A 24420-nucleotide genomic window follows, 5' to 3' on the forward strand; every position below is an offset into this window, starting at 1 on the left:
GCAGACTGACAGAATTTGGTACAACTGGAGGAGACTCTTGTTTATTCTCTCCTTTTTGCAGTCCTGTGCCTGAACAGGGGGAAGACCCAAGTCCTCTGGCTGTTGCCTGGTCCTGTCACCCACTGTGGTGGCTCTGGCTGCACTTTAGTGGTTTTTAATAATAAATCTTTTTTTTTTTGGTGTTCTTAGCCCCATTGAATCATCCCTCCAGGATTCACTGTACTGCTCAGCACAGGACAATACTATTAGGTATTCATACAGTACAGTATTAATGCTAATACTATGCAGGACAATTGTAGCTCAGGCAATTAAAAAAAAAAAAAAACAAAAACAAAAACAAGAAACCTCGCATAACCTCTAATGCCAAATTAATAACATTTTTAACCATGCATTCATTTTAATGTAGAGAAAGGACACTGTAAGCTGCTCTAAGTGCATTTGCTTCATCAATTCCTCAACAACTGACCTTAATTTGCAGCTTGTAAAGCTGGAGCGTGCAGAGATAAATCAAAATTGGGTAATTCAGAATTTCTGGAATTTGTATTTTTTTCTTGAGGTGTTTTGATCCCTGCTGACACACAGTGTTTAAACACCTGTGATGACCACTGCTCCTTCTCCAGGGCAGCACTCGCTCGTTTTTAGCACCAGGATTTGTGCAGGCAGACCCAATCCTCCCCAAACTTGGTGGTTTTCTTCTCTTTTCTGACGTGGCCATCAGCCCAACTCGTCTCTTGCTCCTGAGAGACAGTGACAGTGTCCCTCGGGCAGGAAAGCGCCTGCGCTGCTGCTGGCGGTGCCGATGACGGGCAGGGCTGCGCAGCTCTGAGCGGGGCTCCAAGCAGGAGCACAATTGCTGAGCAGGGCTGGTTCCGAGTGCCGCCCTGCCTCGGCAGCAGGCCGGGATCCAAAGGCCGCGGGCAGGCGCTGCCGATCCCGCGGCCGCCGCGTTCCTGGCCCTTGGTGACTCCGTCCGCAAAGCTCCGCCGCGCTCCGGAGCCTCGGATCCGCCGGCCGCGCCGCGATGCTCGGGCCGGGGGAGTGCGGGGGACAACGGGGACACCGAGGGACCCCCGCACACGCGGGGATACTGAGGGACCCCGCACACGCGGGGACACTGAGGGACCCTCGCACACGCGGGGACACCGAGGGACACGGGGACAGCGGGGACACCGAGGGACACGGGGACACCGAGGGACCCCCAAACACGCGGGGACACCGAGGGACCCCCGCACACGCGGGGACAGCGGGGACACCGAGGGACCCCCGCACAGTGGGGACAGCGGGGACAGTGAGGGACCCCCGCACACGTGGGGACACCGAGGGACCCCCGGACACGCGGGGACGGGTCACGGCCACGCTGCCGGCGGGCAGGGCGGGTGCAGCGCGCGGCGCATGCGCACCGGTGGCCCCGCCTCCCATTCACAAAGCGAGCCGGCCGCCCGCCGCGGCCGCTGATTGGCTGCGGGCGGGAGGGGCGGGGCCGGCGCCGGGCGGCCACGCGGCGGCGGCGGAGGGGCGGCGGCAGAGCCGGAGCGGAGCGGGACCGGGCGGGACCGGGTACCGAACCGGGAACGGAACCGGGTATGGGATAGCGGGGACCGGCTGCGGAACCGGCTACGGGATAGCAAGGATTGGGCGGGACCGGGTATGGGATAGTTGGGATCGGGCGGGAGCGGGTACAGAACCGGGTACGGGATAGCAAGGATTGGGCGGGACCGGGTATGGGATAGTTGGGATCGGGCGGGAGCGGGTACAGAACCGGGTACGGGATAGCAGGGACCGGGCGGGACCGTGTACGGCACCGGGTGCAGAACCGGGTGCGGAACTGGATACGGGACCGGGTGCAGGATAGCGAGGACCGTGCGGGACCACGTGCGGGAGCAGGTGCGAGATAACGGGGACCGTGCGGAACCGGGTACGAGATAGGGGGGACCGTGCGGGACAACTGGACCAGGTGCGGAACCGCGGGGCCGGGTGCAGAATAACTGAGTCAGGCGGCGGGTGAGACCCTGAGCTGGGTGCGGGACCGCGGGGCGGGCTGGGCGCGGGCATCACCGGGAGCGCACATCGCCCCCTCCCCGGTGCTACGTGAGGCCCGGCGGAGCTGGGCACTGCACGGGTGTTTGTGCGGAGCTCCCGGTGCCCCGTTTCGCTCGGTGCCCCGCGGTGCGGTACCGGCCGGTACCGTGCTCCTCTCGGCGGCCGCCGTCCCGCCGCGGCCCCGGCCGTGCCGGGCCCGGCACCGCGCTGCCCGTGCTGACTCGCCGGTTTTGCCTCGCAGGGCAGCCTCAGCACTATGTCCGTCAGCAGCCACGAGAACCGGAAATCCCGCTCGAGCTCGGGCTCCATGAACATCCACCTCTTCCACAAACCGGGCCACGCCGACAGCCTCCTCACCCAACTGAACCTGCTCCGCCAGCAGAACCTCTTCACCGACGTGGTGCTGCGGGCAGGCAACCAGAGCTTCCCCTGCCACCGCGCCGTCCTGGCCGCCTGCAGCCGCTACTTCAACGCCATGTTCAGCGGGGGCCTGAAGGAGAGCAGAGATGCCGAGGTCAACTTCCACGACTCGCTGCACCCCGAGGTGCTGGAGCTGCTGCTGGACTACGCTTACTCAGCCCGGGTGCTGATCAACGAGGAGAACGCGGAGTCCCTGCTGGAGGCCGGGGACATGCTGCAGTTCCAGGATATCCGGGATGCTTCGGCTGACTTTCTGGAGAAGAATCTCTACCCTGGGAACTGCCTGAACATGCTCCTGCTGTCTGATGCCCACTGCTGCGAGCGGCTGCTGGAGCTGTCCTGGAGGATGGCTTTGGCCAACTTCACCTCTCTCTGCAAGACTGAAGATTTCCTCCGACTGCCCAAAGACAAGCTGCTGGAGCTGGTGGAGAGCGAGGAGCTGGAGGTGGAGGATGAGACGCTGGTCTATGAAGCCGTTATAGGCTGGATCCGCTACGATTTGCCCCGACGCCATGAAGTTCTGCCCGAGCTGCTGCGCTCCGTCCGCCTGGCCCTGCTGCCCGAGCCCTACCTGCGGAAGCAGGTGGCCTGTGAGAAGCTGGTGACCAGCCACAAGCTGGGGGAGGAGATCGTGGCCGACGCCGTGCGATGCAAAATGAAGATCCTGCAGAACGACGGCCTGGTGACGGGGTGCTGCGCCCGGCCCCGCAAGGTCAGCCAGGCCCTGCTGCTGCTGGGGGGCCAGACCTTCATGTGCGACAAGATTTACATGCTGGACCATAAAACCAGCGAGATCATCCCTCGTGCCGACATCCCCAGCCCCCGCAAGGAGTGCAGTGCCTGCGCCATCGGCTGCAAGGTCTACATCACCGGCGGCAAGGGCTCCGAGAACGGCGCGTCCAGGGACGTCTGGGTGTACGACACCCTCCACGACGAGTGGGCCAAAGCTGCTCCCATGCTGGTGGCGCGGTTTGGCCACGGCTCTGCCGAGCTGGACCACTGCCTGTACGTGGTGGGGGGTCACACGGCCATGAACGGGGCCTTCCCGGCCTCTCCCTCCGTGTCCCTCAAGCAGGTGGAGCACTATGACCCTCAGCTGGACAAGTGGTCGCTGGTGGCTCCTCTCCGGGAAGGTGTGAGCAACGCCGCCGTGGTGGGGGCCAAGATGAAGCTGTTTGTGTTTGGGGGCACCAGCGCCAACCAGAACAAGCTGCCCAAGGTGCAGTGCTTCGACCCCTGCCAGAACCGCTGGACGGTGCCCGCCAGCTGCCCCCAGCCCTGGCGCTACACGGCCGCCGCCGTGGTGGGCAGCCACGTCATCGTCATCGGCGGGGACACGGAGTTCTCCGCCAGCTCCGCTTACCGCTTCCACAGCGACACCTTCCAGTGGTCCAAGTTTGGGGACGTCACGGCCAAGTGCATCAGCTGCCGCGCTGTCACCTCAGGGAACAGGCTCTACGTGGTGGGGGGCTACTGCGGGGCTCAGCGCTGCAAAACCCTGGACTGCTACGACCCCTCGTCCGACACCTGGAGCAGCGTCACCACAGTGCCCTACTCCCTCATCCCCACCGCCTTCGTCAGCACCTGGAAGTACCTGTCGGCCTGAGCGTGGCCAGGGACCTGGAAGGTAAATAAATACTCGTGGGTCAAGCAGAGCTCCTCTGTACCAGGTTAAAACTTGAGGGGCAGATGCACGTGGCTCTGGACTGGAGTTGTCCGAGAGAGCAGCCTTGTGTGAGTATCAGCTCCAAAACTTCCAGGCTGGTAGTGTGGGATCTAAAAACCCTGCAGGGGAGAGAAGGTCTCTCTAGGTGCTGAAACGCTGCAGGGAGATCAGTATAAATAACAAGATTCTTAACCTGGCATCTTGGCCCGTGCAAAGATTTTGGGGAATGCTGTGTGCAGGGATTGGGTGTCGTCCCTGGGTGGGGAGGCTGGAGGAGCCGATGTTTTTGCAGGCAGGCTGTCTGCAGGAGCTGGGACAGACCCCGTGGTGCCACCGGCTCCGGCTGCTGCTTTTAGCACAGCCTCCTCCTCCTGGTGCCACACTTAATCTGCCAGTGGCACCCAAATGTCTTGTGGGACGCCAGGGCTGTGAGCTGGTGCCAGAACAAGATTATAGCTGGGATTTAGTCCCAGAATGGTGGGTAATTGCATTTATAAGACAAGCCTTGTCTATGTATAAACACAGGGTTTCTCTGCTTCTAATTATTCCCTGGTGTCCCTTTCATGCCATTGCTTTTCTGCTACACAGAGATTGACTTTCAACATTTGCAACTGGAATTAAATCTTTCTAAAGGCTTTTGGCAGAAACTATGCCAGTGAATCACAGACCCTGCAGGGTTTTCCTTTTCTCCTTGCAAGAGCCGTACTGTCTAAATAAAATTATTTCCTGTAATAAAATATCCATTGATACCTTTAGAAAAATTCCTGGCTGTAGAGGGGAATCAGCAGGCATTGCTGGGATTTCTCTGGGATTTGAGGCCTGAGGAATGGGGTTGGGGTTGCTGTGCCCTGGTCTCACAATACTCTGCTCTGCACCACAGGCTTCACACCTGATTTTGCCAAGTGCCTCCCTTGACTGAGGATCCAGATGGAACACACAGGCAGCAGGAGCACCTCCTCCCACCTGGCAACTCTGTGAGCTGGGTGCCATCAGCACCAGCAGGGCTCAAGGCAACTCGGTTTTGGCTTTGAATTGCTCCTGCAAATCATCCCCTTGGTCAGGCCAGGGAGGGGACAGGCACGGAGGGACCTCCTTGGGCTGGCAGCTTGTGCTGTCCCTTGAGACAGCAAAAGGTTTCCAAGTTTTCTCCTAACTCGTGTGATCTCAGAGCAGGAACCAGAGGGATTATTTTGGTTTCAGTGATACTAGAAAGAAGACAGGACACTCCTGACCAGCTGTAGGACTGCACTGCTGGGACTTGCAGCACCCAAGCAGTAGCCTGGAGTGTCAGAATATGTGGCAGTACTTTGCCCACGGGCTGGTTCTGCGCATTTATTTCTTTTTTATACAGCAGTTTTGTGTGTTTATTACTCAGCCTGGAGCTGTTTCAATAAATCTGAATAAAATCCACCATGTCCCTTGCCTGTTCTGTGTGCTTAAGGTGCAGGTTTTCCCAGCCCACACTTGAGACTGTATTTAGTAGAACAGTGAGGAGCAATCCCTGCTGCAGTCCAAATCAAGGGCTCAGATCTTCCTGTATCTTTGTAACTTGGGACTGAGGAAAGCTCAGATCTCACACTGCCTTCTAGCTTTGAAGGAGACACAAATCTCTTCCAAATTTCAAAGATTAAGGTATTCTCTGCCCTCTCCTGGTCACTCTCCACAGAGTGGGGTTTCCTCACTATCCAAAAGAATGGGAGAAGGTGCTGCCTTCTGTCCCAAAGGGCTGTGTGCTCCATGCCCTGCTCCAGGTGAGGGGAGGCAGTGCCTGGGAAAGAAAAGTTCTGTTAAGGGGAGGAGGTGAGACAGGAATCAGCATGGTCAGAGGAAACAGGCACCAAAGGTACAACCAACTGTCTCACCACAGAAGCATGGTTTGGGTGTGATCCATTATTTCAGAATTAAATAAATCAATGTCACAGCTCTTCCGAGCTGCTTGCACAGGCAAGAGCTGGCAGGAAGGGAAGGAAGGGAGCTGCTCTGCTGCTGGAGGCTGGAGCAGATGCATCGGCTTCATTTCCACCCCTTTTCTGATGCTTTTGCCATTTTCAGCCCTGAGGCTGGACCTTTTTTCATGCACTCTTGTTGTGCTTCCTCTCCATCGCTGGCTGAGCCCAACGGGAGCTCGTCAGGCTGCAGGGAGAGGAGCCCACAGCCCACCTGGAGCACACAGGCAGCAGCAGGGAGACAGACTCATTTTGACCAGAAAAGGCTGTTGAGATCATGGGATCCAACCATCCAGCAGCTCCCAGCCTGGCAAGAGGGGAAAGTCACAGCACAGGACTCTGCTGGGACCAGCAGCTGTGGGGAAATGTCTCCAACCCTGTTACCCAGCCAGGAGCTGCCTCACCTTTGTTACATCTCCAGCTACTCGTGAGGGCTGGACAGAGTCCGACTGTGCTCAGCGAGCCGGAGGAGTGGAGGTTTCATTCATGGCCATTTGAGCAGCAGCAGCTGTTTTGTTTATGCTGCCAAGCAATAAACGCTGGCTCCCCGCCACATCCGCCTCCCGCTCCAGGGATGGAGCAGCTTCCAGCAGCACGGATCCGTCTGCTGGGCGTTATCTGAGCCAGGCTCGGGTGCTCTCAGCTGGGGGAGTGAGCCCCAGCTCTGCTGCTGCTGTTCTCTCCTTCCTAGCAAACCCCTCCCAGGGAAAACCGGCGTTCCAAGCACACCTGGGCTCTGCGGTGCCTCCCTGCTGCGGGCGACAAAGCCAGCAACAAAGCCAGCCCGGGCTGCATTGCTTCTGTTCATCCTCCACCTGGCAGAGAGCCCCGGCCTGTCCCTCCAGCTCCACCTCCTCCTGGCAGGAACCAGCTCCCAGCTCCCCGAGTACCCTGGGGAAAACGAAGGAGCTTCACTGGTGCGTGCCTGAGTCGTCCCAGCAGACCTGTTTTCCCAGTTTGACATTTCCATGCCTGGATCCACTCGCTGCTTCAGTGCCAGAAGGTTCAGGCCAGCTGAGCTGTAGGTGAATTTGGTTTAGAGGTGAATTTGGTTGCTGGGTAGAAATCCTCATGAATTAATAGAATTCATTTAAAATCTCAGCATCCCTTGAACCTAGACCTCTCCTAGCCCACATCCCCATTATGTGTCTGTGCCTCCAGCTGCAGGAGTTAAACCCCAGCCCAAAGTCACACCTGGAAGAGGCAACTCACATGGGCATTACTAGGCTCAAAGGCAAAGCAATCCAAGTGGGACAGCACTGTTCCATGGGATGGTCCTCTTCTCACACAAAGCTTAGAAGCCACCACAGCCAGAGAAGTTGGGGGTCAGGCTGATCCCACCTCCCTCTTGGCCACCAGACAGACAGGGTTGATTTTAAGGGAATTGGGCTTGGGTTTGTAGGTGCCTCCTGCTCAGCAGCTCCTGCTGCCAGAGCACCAAGCCAGCATTGTGGCCTTTCTCCCTTCCAAGCACAGCAGTAGCTGAGAAATTCCCCTTCCTGATTAAGATGGGATATGGATGATGAAAATGTTCTCCAGCACACCCATTTCACATCTAGAAAGGAAATGTTACAATGGTAATTCATAGCAGCCCAGGAAAAAGAAAGTTTTAATTACACACAGTGTCATTTAGTTAATGATTTCCAATGTTCCAGAAGGGAAAAGGGACATTGCACACCTGAAATTCCCTGGCAGATCTGCATTTCACATGTCGTCATCTGGGATGGCTTCAGGTCTAGCAAGACACTGTGCTCCACACAGAGAAATGACATCAGCTGCTGCTCTGACACAGGAGAGGCAAATCCACACTGTGCTATCAGCGAGGAGTTTTCATGGTCCTGTGCACAGGGAATCCTGGAATGGTTTGGGTTGGAAGGGACCTCAAAGCCCATCCAGTGCCAGCCCTGCCATGGCAGGGACACCTCCCACTGTCCCAGGCTGCTCCCAGCCCTGTCCAGCCTGGCCTTGGGCACTGCCAGGGATCCAGGGGCAGCCACAGCTGCTCTGGGCACCCTGTGCCAGGGTCTGCCCACCCTGCCAGGGAACAATTCCTTCCCAACATCCCATCTAACCCTGCCCTTCTTCAGTTTAAAGCCATTCCCCCTTGTCCTGTCACTCCAGGCCCTTGTGCAAAGTCAAGGAGCCCCAAAACAAGGCGATACTGCCCTGTCTGAGCCTCCAGTGCCTGTGACAGTCCCAGAGCTGGGCACCCTGTGACCCTGACCTCCAGCACTGCCAGCTCCAGGAGGGTTTGGCTTTTATCCTCTGCCAGATCCCACGGGCACAGCAGCAGCAAACAGGCCCCACATCCCTCATCTGCTGAGCCTTGGGCTGGCCCCATCGCTGGGATGAGAAATGAAACCGGATTTGAGTCACAGGGCTGAGGAAAGGGAAAGGCAGCAAGAAGCACATTCCCACTGCTGGAGCACACTGTGGAGCCAATATCCTCTGTGCATGTTTGTCCTCGAGCATCTGGCTCACAGATGAATCTCAGATGCACGTATGGGAACCATCAGCCTTGTCTCACCCACATGAAAGAGGGAGGTTTAGCATAAAGCTGGTCATTGCCGATGGCCTCGGCGTGATTCATCCACAGAAAGAATGTGGTTTGGGTTTCAGGTTAATTAGCTACAGATTGGAGAGGGAGACAAGGCAGGGCGGAGCTGCTGGAATATCGGTGTGAGCAAGGTAGCAGCTCTGAAGACACCGCCAGCCTGTCCTGAAGTCACACCCTGCCCGAAGTCACACCCTCCGTGTCCCGGCCGGGAGTGACAGCGTTATCAGTGCCACTGCCAGGCAAGGTGTTCGCAATCCCCAAGGAATGTCTGCCCTGCTGCTGTGGCACAAACTGAGCACAGCAACACCTACACACCTTTGAACACGGATGGCTGCAGCACCACCAAACTTCTAACACATGCAAATTCTGCCCAGGATTTAAACTTGCCTCTGCTGAACCCTGGGCTGCTGCAGCTGGGCAGTTCCCAGAGGGAATCTGTGCTGCAGGGATTCCTCCTGGCCATGTTAACCCTGGATCTCCCTGATCCAGGCTCTTCTTGTCTTCTGGAACCAATTCCTACAGGTCTGACATGAAAACAGCTGCACAAGAGCACAGTGCAGCTCCTCTTAGCTTCTCTCCTAGACTCTCCCTCCCTGCTGTCCCCCACAAAACCACTCTGATTTCACTTCTTGCTGCCAAAAAATATTTAGAAATGGACATGGAGTGGCTGGCCTTGCTGTGGTGACACAGACACAAGGTCTGGAAGCACAGAGGCAGTGACTGATCTCCAGCAGACACTGTGGCTCAGCTCCCAGGGGCTCCACAGATGGAGGAAATATTTTCCTAAAAAGAGCACAAGCAAAACTTCTATACATGCTCACTTTGAGACGTCATTCTCTCACATGACAGCCTGTTAGCTCCCATAAGGACCAAATTTTAAACACTGGTCTGCCTAGATGTCTTTGATTATTTATGTATGTGGAAAAGTAAAAAAAAAATTTGTTTTTCCAGTGGAGTTCCAGTTTGCGTCACAACCCAGATGTCACATGCACTTCAGAGGCTGACAAATGCTGGCTTGTTTCACTGACTCCTGCACACAAAGGCCCAGAGTCCCCTCAAAGCTGCTTTGATAAGCCCCAAAGGCAGTGGCAGGCAGACCACAACGCTGGCACTGCCACCAGCCCTGGCTGCAGCACAGGATTCTGATGGTAAAACCCTCCCCTCTTCCTTGAGAGACCAATCCAAGGCCCAGCTCTCCCACTGTCTCCCTGGTTTTGCATCTGTTCTCCTCTCTAGAAACGATTGGAGCTTTCAGCTCTTGGATTCGCTTGCCAGCTGTGGGGATTTCACCAGGAAACTCAGCCTGCTGCAGCACTGGGAAGAGCAGCCCCAGCCAGAGGCCATGGGATGGTGCTGGCAGCAAGGGCTGCCAAACTGGCACGAGCACTAGGGAGAAGGTTTCTATTTTTGTTATCCTTGTTCCAAGTGGGAACCGATACTGCCTGGGACAGAGCCAGGCATGTCTCAGGCTGGCACCATGCAAAGCACCTCCACGTTAATGTAAGCAACTTAACCAGGTTCTCTCTCTCTCACCAGCAGAGTTCAGACGTTTGGGAACAGCTGATCTTTCCCTCAGGTGTTCACCTCACTGCCAAGGGCTGCAGCTATTTATATTCTGCACTGAACACCTCTCGTACTCCGTCCTCTCCTTTGGAAAAACATCAGTTTTGTTCCTGTGGCACAGTATTTCTGTCCAGGGTAGAAAATGAGAAGCACGTGAGAATTGGCAGCTGCTTTGATCTTCACTCAAATAGAAAACAATACATAATTATATATAAAGATATAAAGGCAGACAGTTTTTAAATGTTCTTTTTTTTATTGCTAGAAGTTGGTTTCAGTCCTATTGCAGCTCTGAAATCCTTCAGTGGAGAAACATTGCAATCATTGTAAAAATCATCATTTGGTGTGCTAAGATCATGTTTACAATTAATCAAGAGTGCACAATTCAACAGAATATTAACATTTAACCATCAACTTTACAAATAAAATAAAGACTACAAAGATGTTGCTACTGCAGTATCAACAGTAAAGGAAATATTTACAATGTTTACACCCTAACGAAAAAACAAAACCAAACTCTTCCCCAACAAAATGGTCAATTTAACCATGGACCATGATTATTTATTAAATCTTTACAGTGCAAGGTGGGCCTAGAAACCAGACCTAAGACTAAAGAGTGTCAAGAGAGTTCACAGCTCTGAGTGAGATGCACGCAGTTACGCCAACAGGATCTACACCCATGAGAGATCTCCTTCTGGCTACAGACAGAAATGGAATTTGAAATCAACTTTTCTAAAGTGCTCCAATTTCTTTCAGTACAAAAATATAAAAAACTGATTTATAAACATGGCACAAATGTTATGAACCAGAGCTCACATATGCTGTTTGAAGAGGAACTGCTGATGGAGGATGATGAAGTCACCAGTGGTTAGGAAGATGTTGGGTCTGGTCTCAAAGAGAGAGCAGGGGAAAGGCTTTGCTTTGCCTACAGCACTTGTGTAACCTGGCATGCAGATCTGTTTCCTGGTAAATGTGAGAACTGCTGGGGAAGACAACAAAATCTCCAAACTCCCTTGCATGGGGGGCACAAACACAGGGACTCCACTGAGCAGCACCGGGGAGCCTCAGCTCCCATTCCGCAGAGTTAGAAGTAAAATGAAATAAGTATTTTTAACCCTTTCCTAGTTTAAGTTTTGACTCTCATTGTAAATGCAAATGACAAACACCAAGCTCCATGTATGCAGAATCATCTGACCACTACTCAGAAAGACAAAACTGCCTGCAAATGATTTAGAATGACTCCTAGCTGTGCAGGAAGGCGAGTACCTGGATGAGCAAGCGTCTCTAGGAACACCAATTCTTCTGCCTCACGCTGGGGGATGATCAGCGATCTCACTTTGTGGGACATGCCACAGCTACAATCCACAGACAGCACAGTTAAAAACGAGGGAAGCATCCACAACACACACAGGGCAGCTGTGCTCAGCACTAGTGGCCATGGAGGCATCCTCAGCCTGGAACACGGAACCTCCACGTTCCAGATGGGAAGAGGAAGAGGAAGCCTCCTTAACACCAGAGTTCAAATTGAAATCAGAACCATAGAAACAGCCTCTACATTGCAACATCACAATATTGAAGGACAAACATGCTGATAATTTTAAGGCTGTGACACCAAGCAAACATGGTGGCAGTTCAAAGCTCGTGCTGGCATTTCCTCCACACCCCAGCTCAGAAAGAAGCCAAAAGGCACCTGGGAGGCACAGGGTTTTGAACTGTCTAATCCTCAGAAATCACTTAAAAGGAAAGTTTTAGCTGAAGTGATCAAAAAGTCCAATAGGAAGGATGAGACTCAGAATCAATAGCAGGTTGCTTAGCCCAGGACACAGCAGTACTTTGCAAACTAATTCACCTAGAAGAGTTATTTTTCTAGGAAGATTTGAGTGAAGAGTCCAAAATAAAATCAGTTCACTCAACTGGAGCAATCTGTTAACAATTTCACAGATTCAGTTTTGCACAAGTGAAGAGACCCATGATTCATTTAAAGAAAATAATTCACTTGCTTCCCTCAGCCTTCCATGGATCCCCTGCCCACACTGTGGTAGCAATGAGGTATCACAGCACCTGCTAATTCCAAAACCCTCTCCAGGCTGACCCAAGTGACAGAAGACACCATCTCTGCTCAGGGTGCAGACAGGTTTCAGAAAGGCAGCTGCAGCCAGACACGTGCACCGAGGACAGAAAATTACTTCTAAGGTCATTTCTGAGCTACAGATTGAAGACCCATATTCCAAGGAACTTTTGGAGTTTGAGCCAACAGCCTGGCCTGTCACAGGCCTGGATCCATTTGCTAACAGACAAAACTTATTTCAAGCACTGCTGACAAGAAGTATTCAAAAAGTTATTAAGTTAAAACATTAAAATAAATGGGACCTCACTGCAGACTTTATTTTCCATGTTACTGATCTATGTTCAAATTTGTCCACTGCACAGAAGAAAGCAGCCAATGAGCTGCTCCAGTCCTTCCAACACTCCCTTCCATACTTTTGGACAGGAACAAAATAAACCTAAATAAATGTTTCCAAAAATTGCCTCCAAGCACCCAAACTGACATCCCTTTTTGGCTGAGGTGATGTACTCCACTGATGCAACTTAGCTTTGGGCTAAAACTCCTGAAAACCTGGTAATTTAAGGCAGTGGGGGCATGGAGTTTTCACCAGGAGTAGCCCAAACCACAGCACGAAGGAGAGAATATCCTGTGCATTCCTGCTCCTTCCCTATGTGCTTCCAGAGGAAATTACAGGGGGCCAGAGTCTGCACATCACCCAGTGGAAAAATCAGTGCCAGTCCTACAGAGCTGCTGGATCCCACACTGCTGCATGGATCAGGAGTTACACTGATCTTAAGAATTCCCCTCCATTCCAAACTAACTTTTTAGAATGCAAAAACTGAATATGGAGTGGAACTCTGTTCTAATCACCAAAGATAACAATACCAAATCATCAGTGGAGCAGTCCCACTGTATCCTGCTGACAATCACTCCAGGTTCTGCAATGCTGCTGATTTACCAAGCAGTGCTTTCGTATTAAAGCCAAATGTGGCCAATTTTGATGGGGGCTGGGGGAGCATCCCCAGTCTGGTAAGGAGCCATCCAATTTGGAGTTTCCTCTCACTGAACTCAGTGCCACTGCCTCAGGTTTCTAGAAGCACCACTCAGCTAAGAAAAAGACCCTTAAATCCAAGAACTGTTCCAGCAGGAGTGCTTGTCACTAAGGCCTATTTAGTATTTTGTAGCTTATCTTTCCCCTGACCAGTAAATTTGGGTTTTTCAACTTCTCATCTGAAGGCAATAACCCGAATTATCACCACTTGAAAATATAAACTGCTGTTGTTTTCTGCTGAAAATTGATAAAAGTTTCTTGCACTGTAACTACTGAAATAACTTTAAAACTCCCAAGCCGAGAGAAGTTATGGCCTTAAAGACATCACTAACGTCACACAGGGCCTAATCACAGGGACAGCTCAGTGATTTCAGGAGACTGGCAAAGACTGGATGGAGAACTGACCAGGCTTCTCACCCACTGCTGCTAAAATCACTTTAAATCAGTTAAAGGTATTTAAAAAAGCTATTATCAATCATGTCCTGAAAGGTATTGATCCAATATTTTAAATGTTGAGATCCTGATTCTTTTAATTCTGTAACAACACCCCTAAACAATCTCTCCTGTGCATCATTATCTGACCAGTCACATTCAACACACACCAGAACACACATCCTTGGGTGAGGGTAGGAAAAGAATCTGGGACACAGAGTGAAAAACACAACACAAAATGACTGTGCAAATTACTACAAAGGGAAATAATGCCTTTTTGAGCAGAACACTTAATGTCAACACTACTCCATGATCAAGAACTGACCCATTTCACAAGAGGTATCAAAGCTGGTTTAGCTGAAAGCAGCTAAACACAGGTTTAGCTAAGAGTATTTTTTTATTATAATTAGTTTTAATTCTAAAACCAAACAGTTCTTATTCCCTTCATTCCTAACACGATGCTGCAGAGAAGTCTCTGCAGTAACAGCAGCTTTGATATCTTCTGGTACTGGGAGTAAAGTCCCAACAAATTGACAGACAAACAAAGGATGCAGAAAACAGGATTAAACAAGACAATAAATTACTCAATTCCAACGCTTCTTAGACATGTCTTCAGCAAAGAACAAAATCCAAGTCTCTAAGTTCATTCTGAACCAACTCAGGAGTTTGCCTGGGAACCTGTACTGCTGTCCCCAAGAGGGAGACAGGATCCCAGTGATGCTGGTGGCCAATGAAATGTGTATTCAGTCCAACTCTTCATCATCACTGTGAATTCTCACACGTCCAACCCTTTTCCTCCACAAACAGGTGGAGCTCCTGCCCCTTGAAGATGCTGTCAGAAGCTCACCTTACCTTCTCTTCCACTGTACCTGGCCACAGGGCTTGCACCACTGGGTTCACAGTGCCTGGCACACCTGGCTGGGAGAGGACTGGTTTGCTGTCACCTGGTTACCAACACACAACCCATTACTGACCTGGACCTGGGAAAACAGATTTAAAAATTTGCAGCCATTTTGGGGCCTACTACTAAAACTTTTTACATAAAAATCTGGGTGGTTCAACATCACCGATAACAATTTACAAGATGGTGCCCATGAACAGCTACATTCTCCAAAAAGAGCACATTACAATAAATGTCAGAATTTTAACATGCTCTGAATTGCTATAGCCATGCCATGTGTCAACACACTGGAGAATTTAAAAGCAAATTGTTACTACTGTGCCCTCATTCTGAGCTGCTGGCAGAGAAGCCAACAAAGCAGGACAGTAATCCTGGTCTGGTCCTTGTTTGTAGTAACTGGGCAGGGATCAGAAGACATCCATGTCGGGTCTCCATCACGGTGCACACTGGGGCCTGAGTTCTTGAAACAGTGTGTCAGGTGATTCATCTCCAAATGCAAACAATTAGAAGAAAATGACATCTTCTTTGCTGGTATCATCTTGCACATTCAACAGATTGGGCTGAGAGGGCACCAGGGGCTGAACCTGAATGTTATTGGGCTTGAAGAGGGTCGCTGAGGCAGATGAAAGTGCTTCTGGCTGAGCATCTGTAGGGCCATACAGTTCTAGAAGGAAAAAAATGGAAGAAGCCATATTCATGACACTGCAGAGAGAGCCTGAGGAACCTCCATAGATAGGCAAGTTGGCCAAGGCATACCTGGCTGGAATGCAGTGGTCTGGCTGCTTGGGAGGGATGGGCTCGCTGACCGCCTGCCTCTCAGGACAGCCTCCTCTCGTCCAGCAAGCCTGGGGGGAAGCAGCTGCTTCTGATCAACAGAGGCTGAACAAAACATTTCACAAATTAGTACTTGAGGCGAGCAGCACTTCACAAATGTCACTGCTTCATGCTGGGGCCACTGTACCGACACCTTTACACACCCAAGAAAGCTGCAAAACCACAAAGAGCTGATCCTACTTAAATTTTCTCTTCAGCAGCTTAAGCTATGAATACTTTTCGTTAAGACTTCTAGATCAGTTACTGGCAGACCTTGACAATCTCAGATTTAAAACCCAGTATCACCAAGCACAGCAGAGAGGAAAAAAATACCTTTGTGTGTAGAATTCAAATAGCAAATGGCCATTTGTGCTACTTCTAAAACGCAGAGCTGTGAAGAACTTTTGTCTCTGCTCTCCATCTGTCTCACAGCTGCTCAGCAGCACAGCCCACTGATTCTGGTGTTACAACCTCCCAGTTTCTTAGTTTCAACAATGAAAGCAGTTTATGAAATAGCTATTCTGGATCTAAAGAACTTCTCTCTTTCAATACACATTCCTTACATGTCACAAAACCCAAATTCAATACACGGCATTTTGCCTCTGGTACAGAAAGTTTTGTTCCATTTTATTCTAAGATCTACACATGGGCATAACAAGCCCACTAATGGTCACAAGAGAATAGAGACCAATATATTAGTGGTTTATACCTTCCATATAAATTACAGAAAAACACCATTAAGTCAATTTTCACTGGAGAGACCATTATGTAAGAGCTATTAGAAATAAACTGGGGAGATGTGGCATTAGAACTTTATATTACCAGCATTTGTTATGCAGGGTAAGAGGATACAGACTTCATTTATGTGCAAAACCATAAGCAAGTTTGCAAAAGCACTAAACTTTATGCACGACAGAGACAGATGTTTCTGCAATGTGCCAAAACCACACCCCTGATCTCTCTCTGTCAGGTTTGGCCCCAAGTCCTCTGTGGCAGTGCAGAGCGATGGACAAGCTTGCCAAGTCTGAATCTGGCACAATGCTAAAAAGATAATTTTGTAACTTAAAATTACAGGCTGTTCCCCTAAGCTGGCAGTGGGGCTACTTTAAGTGGTAGAGATAAAATGGTTTTTAGTGTGTCTGTCATTGGCAAAGATCACTACTCCAGTACCCAGCATTTAGAAGCATAAATTACACCAGGACAGGGTGATTGCATTTTTACTTGCCTCTATTTGTGACAAAATTAGACCCTTTCAACTCTACAACACACACAGCATCTCAATTTTGGCCTGGAGATCTGTATTTAATGACTGACTGGTGCTAAGAAAAGCACTGCATTCAATGTCACTACAACTCTGGACAGGCAGCAAGAAAAGGCTAAGCCAGCCTAAAAACATTTTACTCATGCACAACAGCTTCCTTTTTTTTTGGGGGGGAGGTGGGTTTGCTCTTTTTATTTAACACTAAGCTTAGACAAGAAGACTTTACATCCAGGTTTACAACCTCTCACCACCATTCTGTTGTGTTGAAATGCACAACTCTGTTTTCAACATTATCCCTTTGGGTTTTATTTCCAATTCAAATAATGTAGACATGGAACTTCTAACAGGATTTTAGGAGGTTAAGAGATTTTAGCATGTTAATTGTAAAAGAGATTGTAGCATATTAATTTCTGGGTTTCATACAGAGGTTTAACTGCAGGGTTCTGTCTGCATGTGATCCTGGTGGAGATCAGAAACGCATTTAAACGGACTTAAAATCACATCTACCTGAACTGTCTGTCCTGTGAGATGCTTTGTTCTTGCCACCTTTCTCCTTGCTTCCTTTAGTGAAGGTGGCCAGCTTGGTGGGGATCTGCTGCTGGACTGCAGCTGGTTTCTGGATCTGGTTGGTTGCACTCAGGAGATGAATTGGCACTTCGTTCTTCAGGGAGGGCCGGTTCTCCAGGGTGGTGCTGTCCCTGCGCACCAGGTCTGGCCGCTCCAGGTACTCCAGCCCGGCCACTGAGCTCACTCTCACTGAGGATTTGGAGCCAGCTGCAGATGGTTCCACCCCTTCTCCGTTGAAGCTGATGGAATGACTGATCATCTGGCTCTGCAAGAGGAAAAAGGTATTCTAGGTCAAATGGGGATTTTCACCCTCTCCATCACAAGTAGGAGAGACCATCCCCAGCCCCAAGACCTAGTGCAAAGCAGAACAGGGTAGATAAAGCCTAAAGGTTCCTGGGGAACAGAAAGAAGAGCAAGGTGTAAGTCCCCAGACACCAAAAACAACATCAGCAGCTCCAAACTGCTTAACAGTGCACCTAGGAAAGAGCAGACTGCATGGGGTGATGACAGAGCAGAGAGAAAGCAGGACTTGCAGAATGTTTCAATGAACCAGTTTAATCAGACCTACAAATTTCTGTTTAAAGCACAAGAAATCTTTTTTGAAATAAACTGTAAAAAATGCTGTTGATGTAGCACAGCTTCTGCAATCATTTGCCTGCAAGTTCCTGAATTTGAAAACTACTTGGTCAGCCACAATTGCAAATAACTTATTCTCCATTTCTATATTTTTAAAATATATTTTCATTGCCAGACATCTGGGTGGAACTTCAAAGACACTGGGAAACTTCCAAGCTCTGATCTCTCTGAGAGTAGCCATCACCAGCTACTTCAGGTGATGGTTTGAGTAGCCCAGCGAAAGGCAAAAACAGGCTGGTGCTGCAGCAAGTGCAACCTTCATCCAGAAGCAATGGGGTAAACAGGAATAAAACGGAGAAAACCAATCCCTCACCTGGCCCATTTCTGGGGAGAAGGTGCCTGACACTGTGTTCTGCTTCTTCAGCTTCTTTAGCTGATCCAGGCGCTCCCTCTCCTTCTCCACAGCTCTCTGGGCTTCCCGCAGCCTCTCCAGGTCGTGTTGATAGGCCTCCCTCTGCCTCTCCAGCTCTTCCCTGTCCTGGCTCAGCCTGTCCCGCAGCTGCCGCATCTCCTCCGCGCGCTCCTGCAGCCGCGCTTCCGTGAGTTCGAATTCCCTCTGCTGCCGGCTCCTCTCCCGCTCCAGGCGCTGCTGCTCCAGCTTCAGCTGGCTCTGGAGCTTCTGGACGTTCATCAGTTCTTCCCTCTGCTTTTCAAAGTTCCGCTGCTTCTCCTGCTCCAGCAGCAGATTCCCCCGGGTGGACTGCAGCCGGTACTGCTTCTCCCGGTCTGCCATGGTGGCTCGCTGCACCTCGATGTAGCTGTCCTGCTGAGATATCACAGCCTGGAGGGGATAAGAGTGCAGCATGAGGCACCCAGGTTCAAAAAACACGCACAGCTAAGCAGGAGATGACAGCATCTACCAGGTGAGGCTACAGTCTTTTTCTTCCAGAGTATATCCTAATTCCAGCTCATGCAGCCCATGGTGACTGATACGACATTGAAGATGGCCAAGCAAATAAATTATGCTTATGTGTGTCAAACTGGACATTTCTTGCACCTGGAATTGTTACTCTGAAGTCAAAATATTGCTGATTACAAGGTAACATAAAAACAACTAATTCATACACACTTGTATGAACAATGAGCACAAAGAGCAGACATAGCTCAAAGCAGGAAATAATTAAGTGAGCAGGAAAAAGGAAATAATTACTTAAGACAACAGCTCTAACACTTCCTCCAAAATACCAGGCAGTTTCCTTGAGTCTCAGGTCTAAATTCTGCACTTTACTCCAGCTTTAGGGGATATTTTCAAGGTAGCTCTTCCCCTCACCTGCATAAATTTTATTACATTTAGTGCTTAACAAATCTCTTGGATAGTAAATAGTGGTTTACCTGAAGACTGAAGAGCAACTGCAACAGTGTCTGTATCCTTTGGACAAGCTAAAGAGGAGGAAAAAACATTAGGCACTTGAGCAGAACTCTGTTTTGAGGCTTTAGACTTTTTTTTTATTTTTTAGCAGTGAAAATAATGCATGGTATCTGTACAAAAAGACACACAACAGAAGCATGGCCACCAGAGTACTCAAGCATAGCAAAAGCCAATATGGAGGCACAAGGAATTTCAGTTAATTATTCTTGTGCAGATATGAATCAGTGCCCAGCAAATCTCCCCGGGATTCCACAGAGACGGCTTCATCATCTTCTCTTCACCTGAGCTCTTTAACCATCACTTCCTCCCGTGCCCCAGCACTGAATCACTGCACAGGTACAGACCTCACAGGGATTCAGAGGCAAGTTTGGCCAGTGAGCTGTTAATGTGTTGGGTTCCACAGACATTACAAACATTGAGTTTTGGGGGTGGTTTGGTTTGATTTTACATGCTATTATTACACTATGGTTACTTGCCATTGGATTTCTTAACAGCAGAAATAACATACCTGAGACTCTACGGTGGGCTGAACACCACTGCTGTCATCCAGCCTTGTCCCATCACTCTGTAAGGGAGACAAAACCAACATTTGTGCTAGGGACAATTGCTGGGCACTGGCAGTGCTGCCAGAAAGGGCTGGGATTGCTCCCATGCACTGAGGGACACACATCAAAAATACTGAGTTCATAAGCCAAGCTGAACAGCAGTATGGTGATTAAAGCCTGTGTTAATGGGACAGGATCAAAAGAGCAAATGGAAAACTGAATTATCTTGCCTCTCAAGTGCTGAGCTATCAAGTTGCCCCACAAAACATCCTTAATAGAGTCAAGTAATTTTACAGATAAAACTGCTCCAGTCCAGCCCTGCCAGCTATGACAACTTTAACTTTGTGAGATTTGTTCTGCACCGCTATCATGATGAGAAACACAAGGAAAAGCATTTAAATTCCTCATAAACTCAACATACAGTTTGAGATCCTTCTTCTGCATCAGAAGAGGGGTCATGGAGCTGCACATCTGAACTCAGTGCAGGACCTCTCCAGTCCCACTGCCTCTGGTCACCACCACTGCTCTTCCTGCCACCTGAAAGAGGAGAGGAGTATGAGAAGCTCACACCAGCACCAGGCCTGGGATAACCCAGTGAGTGCCAGAGCAAGCAGTAAAACTTGCTGACTTTGAACCAAAATGCAACTGCATGGCTTCTCCATGCTGATCCCAAATGGAAGATCAGGCAACAGTGACACATAGGGCTGCTCAAAGAAGTTTAAAAACTTGAGAAGACCGGGTTAAGATAAATAGGGAGGGTAAGTTCAAATTACATTACACTATTTTAAGTGAAGCAACTACAATGTCTGCATGAAAATAATCAGCTCCCAGAACTGCAAGTTCATGACATGGAATACCAGTCAGCAGGAATACTGCAGTCACTGCAGCACCACTGTGAGTGTGGAAGGAGGTAAGGGGAGATGGACCCCTCTTGTAAAAAGTACATGACAGCTGTATGGAGCCTTTCAGAGACATCAGAAAGTGCTCTAGAGATTAACAACCAGTGAAATAAGGGCCATTCACTTTTTCAATTAATGCATGAAGCAAAAATGGAGATAAATAGTATCTGGTCTTTCCTCTTATTTCATTAATTAACTGATAAATCATCTGTGCCAAAAGGACAATTTATATTACCTAAGGATTCAGCAAACCTCTAGTGACTGTGCAGATACAAAGTGAAAAAAAATGTTCATGACATAATGAAAGCAGACAACTAAATTCAGATTTTCCAGGTTTTCAGGTCAGGCTTATTTTTTTTTAAACAAAATTAAAGTTCTGTGTGGAACTGTGGTAGTTATAAAGAATGGGTTACAGTAACGCCCTTAACATAACACTGAGAGCCCTACTCTGCTCTCTAGTGTTGATATCAGGAGCAAAAGATCCAACATGCTGGAGATTTGCTCTGATCTCCCTTTTTAGAACCTGGGGAAGCTTCCTTATATGAGAGCCTCAATTCCTTGTTCTTATTCTCTCTACAGGAACCACAGTAAAAAGGTCAGAAGAATGCTGGGTGTTCCCTTTCTTACTTTTACTTGAAATTGAGGGACTACTGTCATATCCTCCAAAGGTCTCTGCTCTCCGGGGGAGTCCTGAGCCATCCTCAGGCTGACAGGATGCACTGCCAAAGTGAGTGAAGATAAAGTCCTGGAGATTTTCAGCTGGGGAAGAGGAGAACATGTCATGTAAACAGCCATGTCTATGCAGGAATACATGTTATCATCCTAATGAGTCCACTATAAGTTCAGGCAATCTGAGATGTCCTCCAGTAAAGACAGATTTTCCTTTGTGAGTAGCTCTGCATGACAGGCTCTTCATATGAACATGAGCTCTTCCTTAATTGCAAGATAAGGTTATCAAGCCTTGAGTGTTTGTTTTTCTTTCCTTTCCTAAACAGAAACTATGTTTGGGCTAATTTTCTTTCTAAACATACTATCTTTAGACAGGCTGTTTTTAATAGATAACACTCCTATAATATTACATTTCAGGACTGTGTGTTATTAGAGCACACTGTTACCCTTTTTGAACAGATTAATCCCAAAGTCCACTTGTTGATCCTTAAAAATAAGACAATCCAAGCTGTGCAGGTCTTCCACCTAAACCCACAAATGCACTTCACCTTTCTTGCAGACTGGTTCTGAGAACGAGGAAGTCTGAACCGTGTTACATAAAAGCATTATGTTATTACAGGATGATTTTCAGGGCCTGTACTTAGATCCTGGGTGCTTATCCCCACCCCAGCACCTGAGTGAATGCCCACACATTCCCACATTCCATTCACCTTCAGTCACTGCAGACTTCAGAATGGCCTCTCCTTGCAGATTCTCTGAGATATCCCCCCGAAGAAGCAGCCTGGCTCGGGATCCTTGGGAATGGTCTTCAAAGCCATTCACCTCAGACATTTCCAGATAAATCTGTTGCTTCTCAGTGAGACTTTGCAGAATCAGGTCATCTTTCATGTTCAAACGCTCTGAAGGAAGAAACAAATTCAGTCCTGCCTTCCTTGTCACTGTCACAGAACCGTGTTCAATTTGGGAGATTATCACTCATTTTATGACCAGAGTATCAAACACAGAGATAAAATTAACAGTTAAAGAGAAAACTTATGGAGCAGACAAAGCTTATTAGACTTCTTTAGCCACTAGTTCTACAGAATTTTACACCACCTTGAAAGACGTATGAAGGAGAAACTTGATCATATCTTGATAAAGAATTAGACAGCCATAAATCACAAATAATGCTGAGAAGTAGCTTGTAGAATATATAACTAAGTCATTACCTTGAAAATCTCTTAACTTTGCAGCTCTTGCTTCAGCCTGCCTCCTCTCTGCTTCAGGTTCATTAAATGTTCCTCCTTCCTCATCAGGACAGCTGTCCAAAGGGAAAGACAGATTTATGTTTGATTTGCATGTAAGATAATTTAAAATCATCTCAGGATTCAACTTGAAGCTGCTGTCTCAGTTGCGGTTTATCCTGTTTTATCAATCTTCCTCCCTTTTCCAAAGTACTGTTGCATTTGACATCAGTGAGCCTTTATTTTTAAATAAAAGCAAGATAAAGTCTTTGACTAGTTTTTATTTCATCTTCATCAGTGGTTTCTTCTCAATGAACACAAACAGAATTGCATACTGAAGTCTTACAAAGAAAGTTTGTGGAGAGTCAAATGGATTTTGAAGATAAATTTACACCTGTGAGTAGAAGACAAGCAAGAAATTTGGCTCCTGCTTTTCCTCCTCCCTTACCTCTCCACAGCCCTGCGGATGTGTGCCATCCAGGAATTCCTCTCCTCTTTGGAGCTGGTGTGAATTTCATACATTTCTGGTCCTTTTAAGGAAGCGCTAATTAAGAACATTGCCTTTTCCTCATTAGCTACCTCTCTCACAATCAATTTTTGCAGTGAGATAACTGGTGGCTTAGAGTCCTGTAAAATAAAATACAGTACATCAGATGTGTTCTTTAGGAATTGTGTTTCCTAGCTGCCCCTCTTCCTGTTTATCCAGAGCCACCAGGAACTGTAACATCATGAAATAACTCTGATCTTTTCACATGACACTTCTGATGTTGTTATTTGATCAATGAAAATATGGAATTAAGAATGTACATGTCAGAAACAAGAGGTCTTGATACCTGATTGAACATCAAAGCCTGTGTCAATTTAAAGATCCTCCCTGAGTCCCAGAAGTCAAGAACAGCCTCAAAAAAATTTGCTCAAAAGGAGGCAACCCCAAAATTTGAAAAAGAAAACAAAAACCTTAATGACACATTGTGAAGTGAAAGGAGAGAACAGGAGGAAATGTTAGGGGTTTTAAGTTGGCTCCAAAAGAAATAAAACAGAGGTGCTAGAGGGTGTCAGGCCCTGATAAAAAAAATGACACCAGGTGACAAGTAGTGTATTGTATAATGAGGATTAACTGGATTAGCTGTCAGCCTTTGCAGTGAAAACACATTTACAGGAGGGATATTAGTTACTAAAAACCTGTCAAGGCTTCCTACAGCACAGCTCCAACATATGCAGCCTAGAAAGTTCTTTCCCAGGATAAAGTAACTCTTTGTAACTGCTGAACCCTCACAGAATAATCTAGAGCCATGATAAGAGAAGTGAAGTGTGAAGCAAACACCAGGAACACCAGCTTCTGCCAGCTTCTCTGAGCAGCTGTACTGCAATTCCAGCCACAAACAGAGGTCACTGGAAAAACAGAATCACTGAGCAGATCCATTTGCTCCCTCACTTGATTTATTTATGGAGAACTGATATTAAATTTCAAATGAACTGTACACAAAGTGATACAAAAAAAAACATGGTCAGACTTTAAGTGTAGAGCACGTTTCCAGAGGAAAAAAAACCCCACCACACAACACCCTGTTCTGTGCATTAGGAGCAGGGTAATTGAAAAGCACTTGTTTGTGCAGCCCTGAGGTCACCAAAATAGCTTTGCCATTAGAATTTAGCTTTAATGTTAATGTCTTGAAAAAAAAAATACACGCAAGAAAACAATTACATAAAAAAGTTTCTCTGTTACAGGTTCTACAACAGCCATCAGTGAACTAGATCAGGACAAAATGTACTAATTAACTTCTCTGAGGACACCTGTGGAAATGCCCTAGAAAAGCA

General features: G+C 48.6%; 2 protein-coding genes across 6 annotated transcripts in view; one reads left to right on the plus strand and one right to left on the minus strand.

The window, feature by feature from the left end:
• Nucleotides 1–1493: 1493 nt before the first annotated feature.
• Nucleotides 1494–5536, plus strand: LOC110479627 (ectoderm-neural cortex protein 1). The gene is made up of 3 exons (XM_021547018.2): nucleotides 1494–1581; nucleotides 2282–4087; nucleotides 5007–5536. Exon 2 carries the CDS (start codon nucleotides 2297–2299, stop codon nucleotides 4064–4066), a length of 1770 nt encoding a protein of 589 aa, XP_021402693.1. The 5' UTR covers nucleotides 1494–1581; nucleotides 2282–2296; the 3' UTR covers nucleotides 4067–4087; nucleotides 5007–5536.
• A 4886-nt stretch (nucleotides 5537–10422) lies between these two features.
• ARHGEF18 (Rho/Rac guanine nucleotide exchange factor 18) overlaps nucleotides 10423–24420 on the minus strand; it is a 48956-nt gene continuing 34958 nt past the window's right edge. For all 5 annotated transcript variants that reach the window (XM_077788791.1, XM_021547010.3, XM_021547009.3 and 2 more), the window contains 11 exons: nucleotides 23051–23229; nucleotides 22588–22679; nucleotides 22090–22278; nucleotides 21338–21469; nucleotides 20233–20348; nucleotides 19775–19831; nucleotides 19230–19277; nucleotides 18211–18678; nucleotides 17202–17526; nucleotides 15377–15499; nucleotides 10423–15284 (listed from right to left, as the gene is read on the minus strand). In XM_077788791.1, the coding sequence (XP_077644917.1) occupies nucleotides 15124–15284; nucleotides 15377–15499; nucleotides 17202–17526; nucleotides 18211–18678; nucleotides 19230–19277; nucleotides 19775–19831; nucleotides 20233–20348; nucleotides 21338–21469; nucleotides 22090–22278; nucleotides 22588–22679; nucleotides 23051–23229 (1890 nt within the window). In that variant the 3' untranslated portion in view covers nucleotides 10423–15123. The remainder of the gene's footprint in view (nucleotides 15285–15376; nucleotides 15500–17201; nucleotides 17527–18210; nucleotides 18679–19229; nucleotides 19278–19774; nucleotides 19832–20232; nucleotides 20349–21337; nucleotides 21470–22089; nucleotides 22279–22587; nucleotides 22680–23050; nucleotides 23230–24420) is intronic.

Source organism: Lonchura striata, chromosome 28 (assembly GCF_046129695.1).
Source record: "Lonchura striata isolate bLonStr1 chromosome 28, bLonStr1.mat, whole genome shotgun sequence".
Taxonomy (NCBI): domain Eukaryota; kingdom Metazoa; phylum Chordata; class Aves; order Passeriformes; family Estrildidae; genus Lonchura; species Lonchura striata.

Excerpts from the sequence above, each read along its gene's own strand:
- LOC110479627 (XM_021547018.2), top strand. The coding sequence starts at position 2,297 with ATGTCCGTCAGCAGCCACGAGAACCGGAAATCCCGCTCGAGCTCGGGC.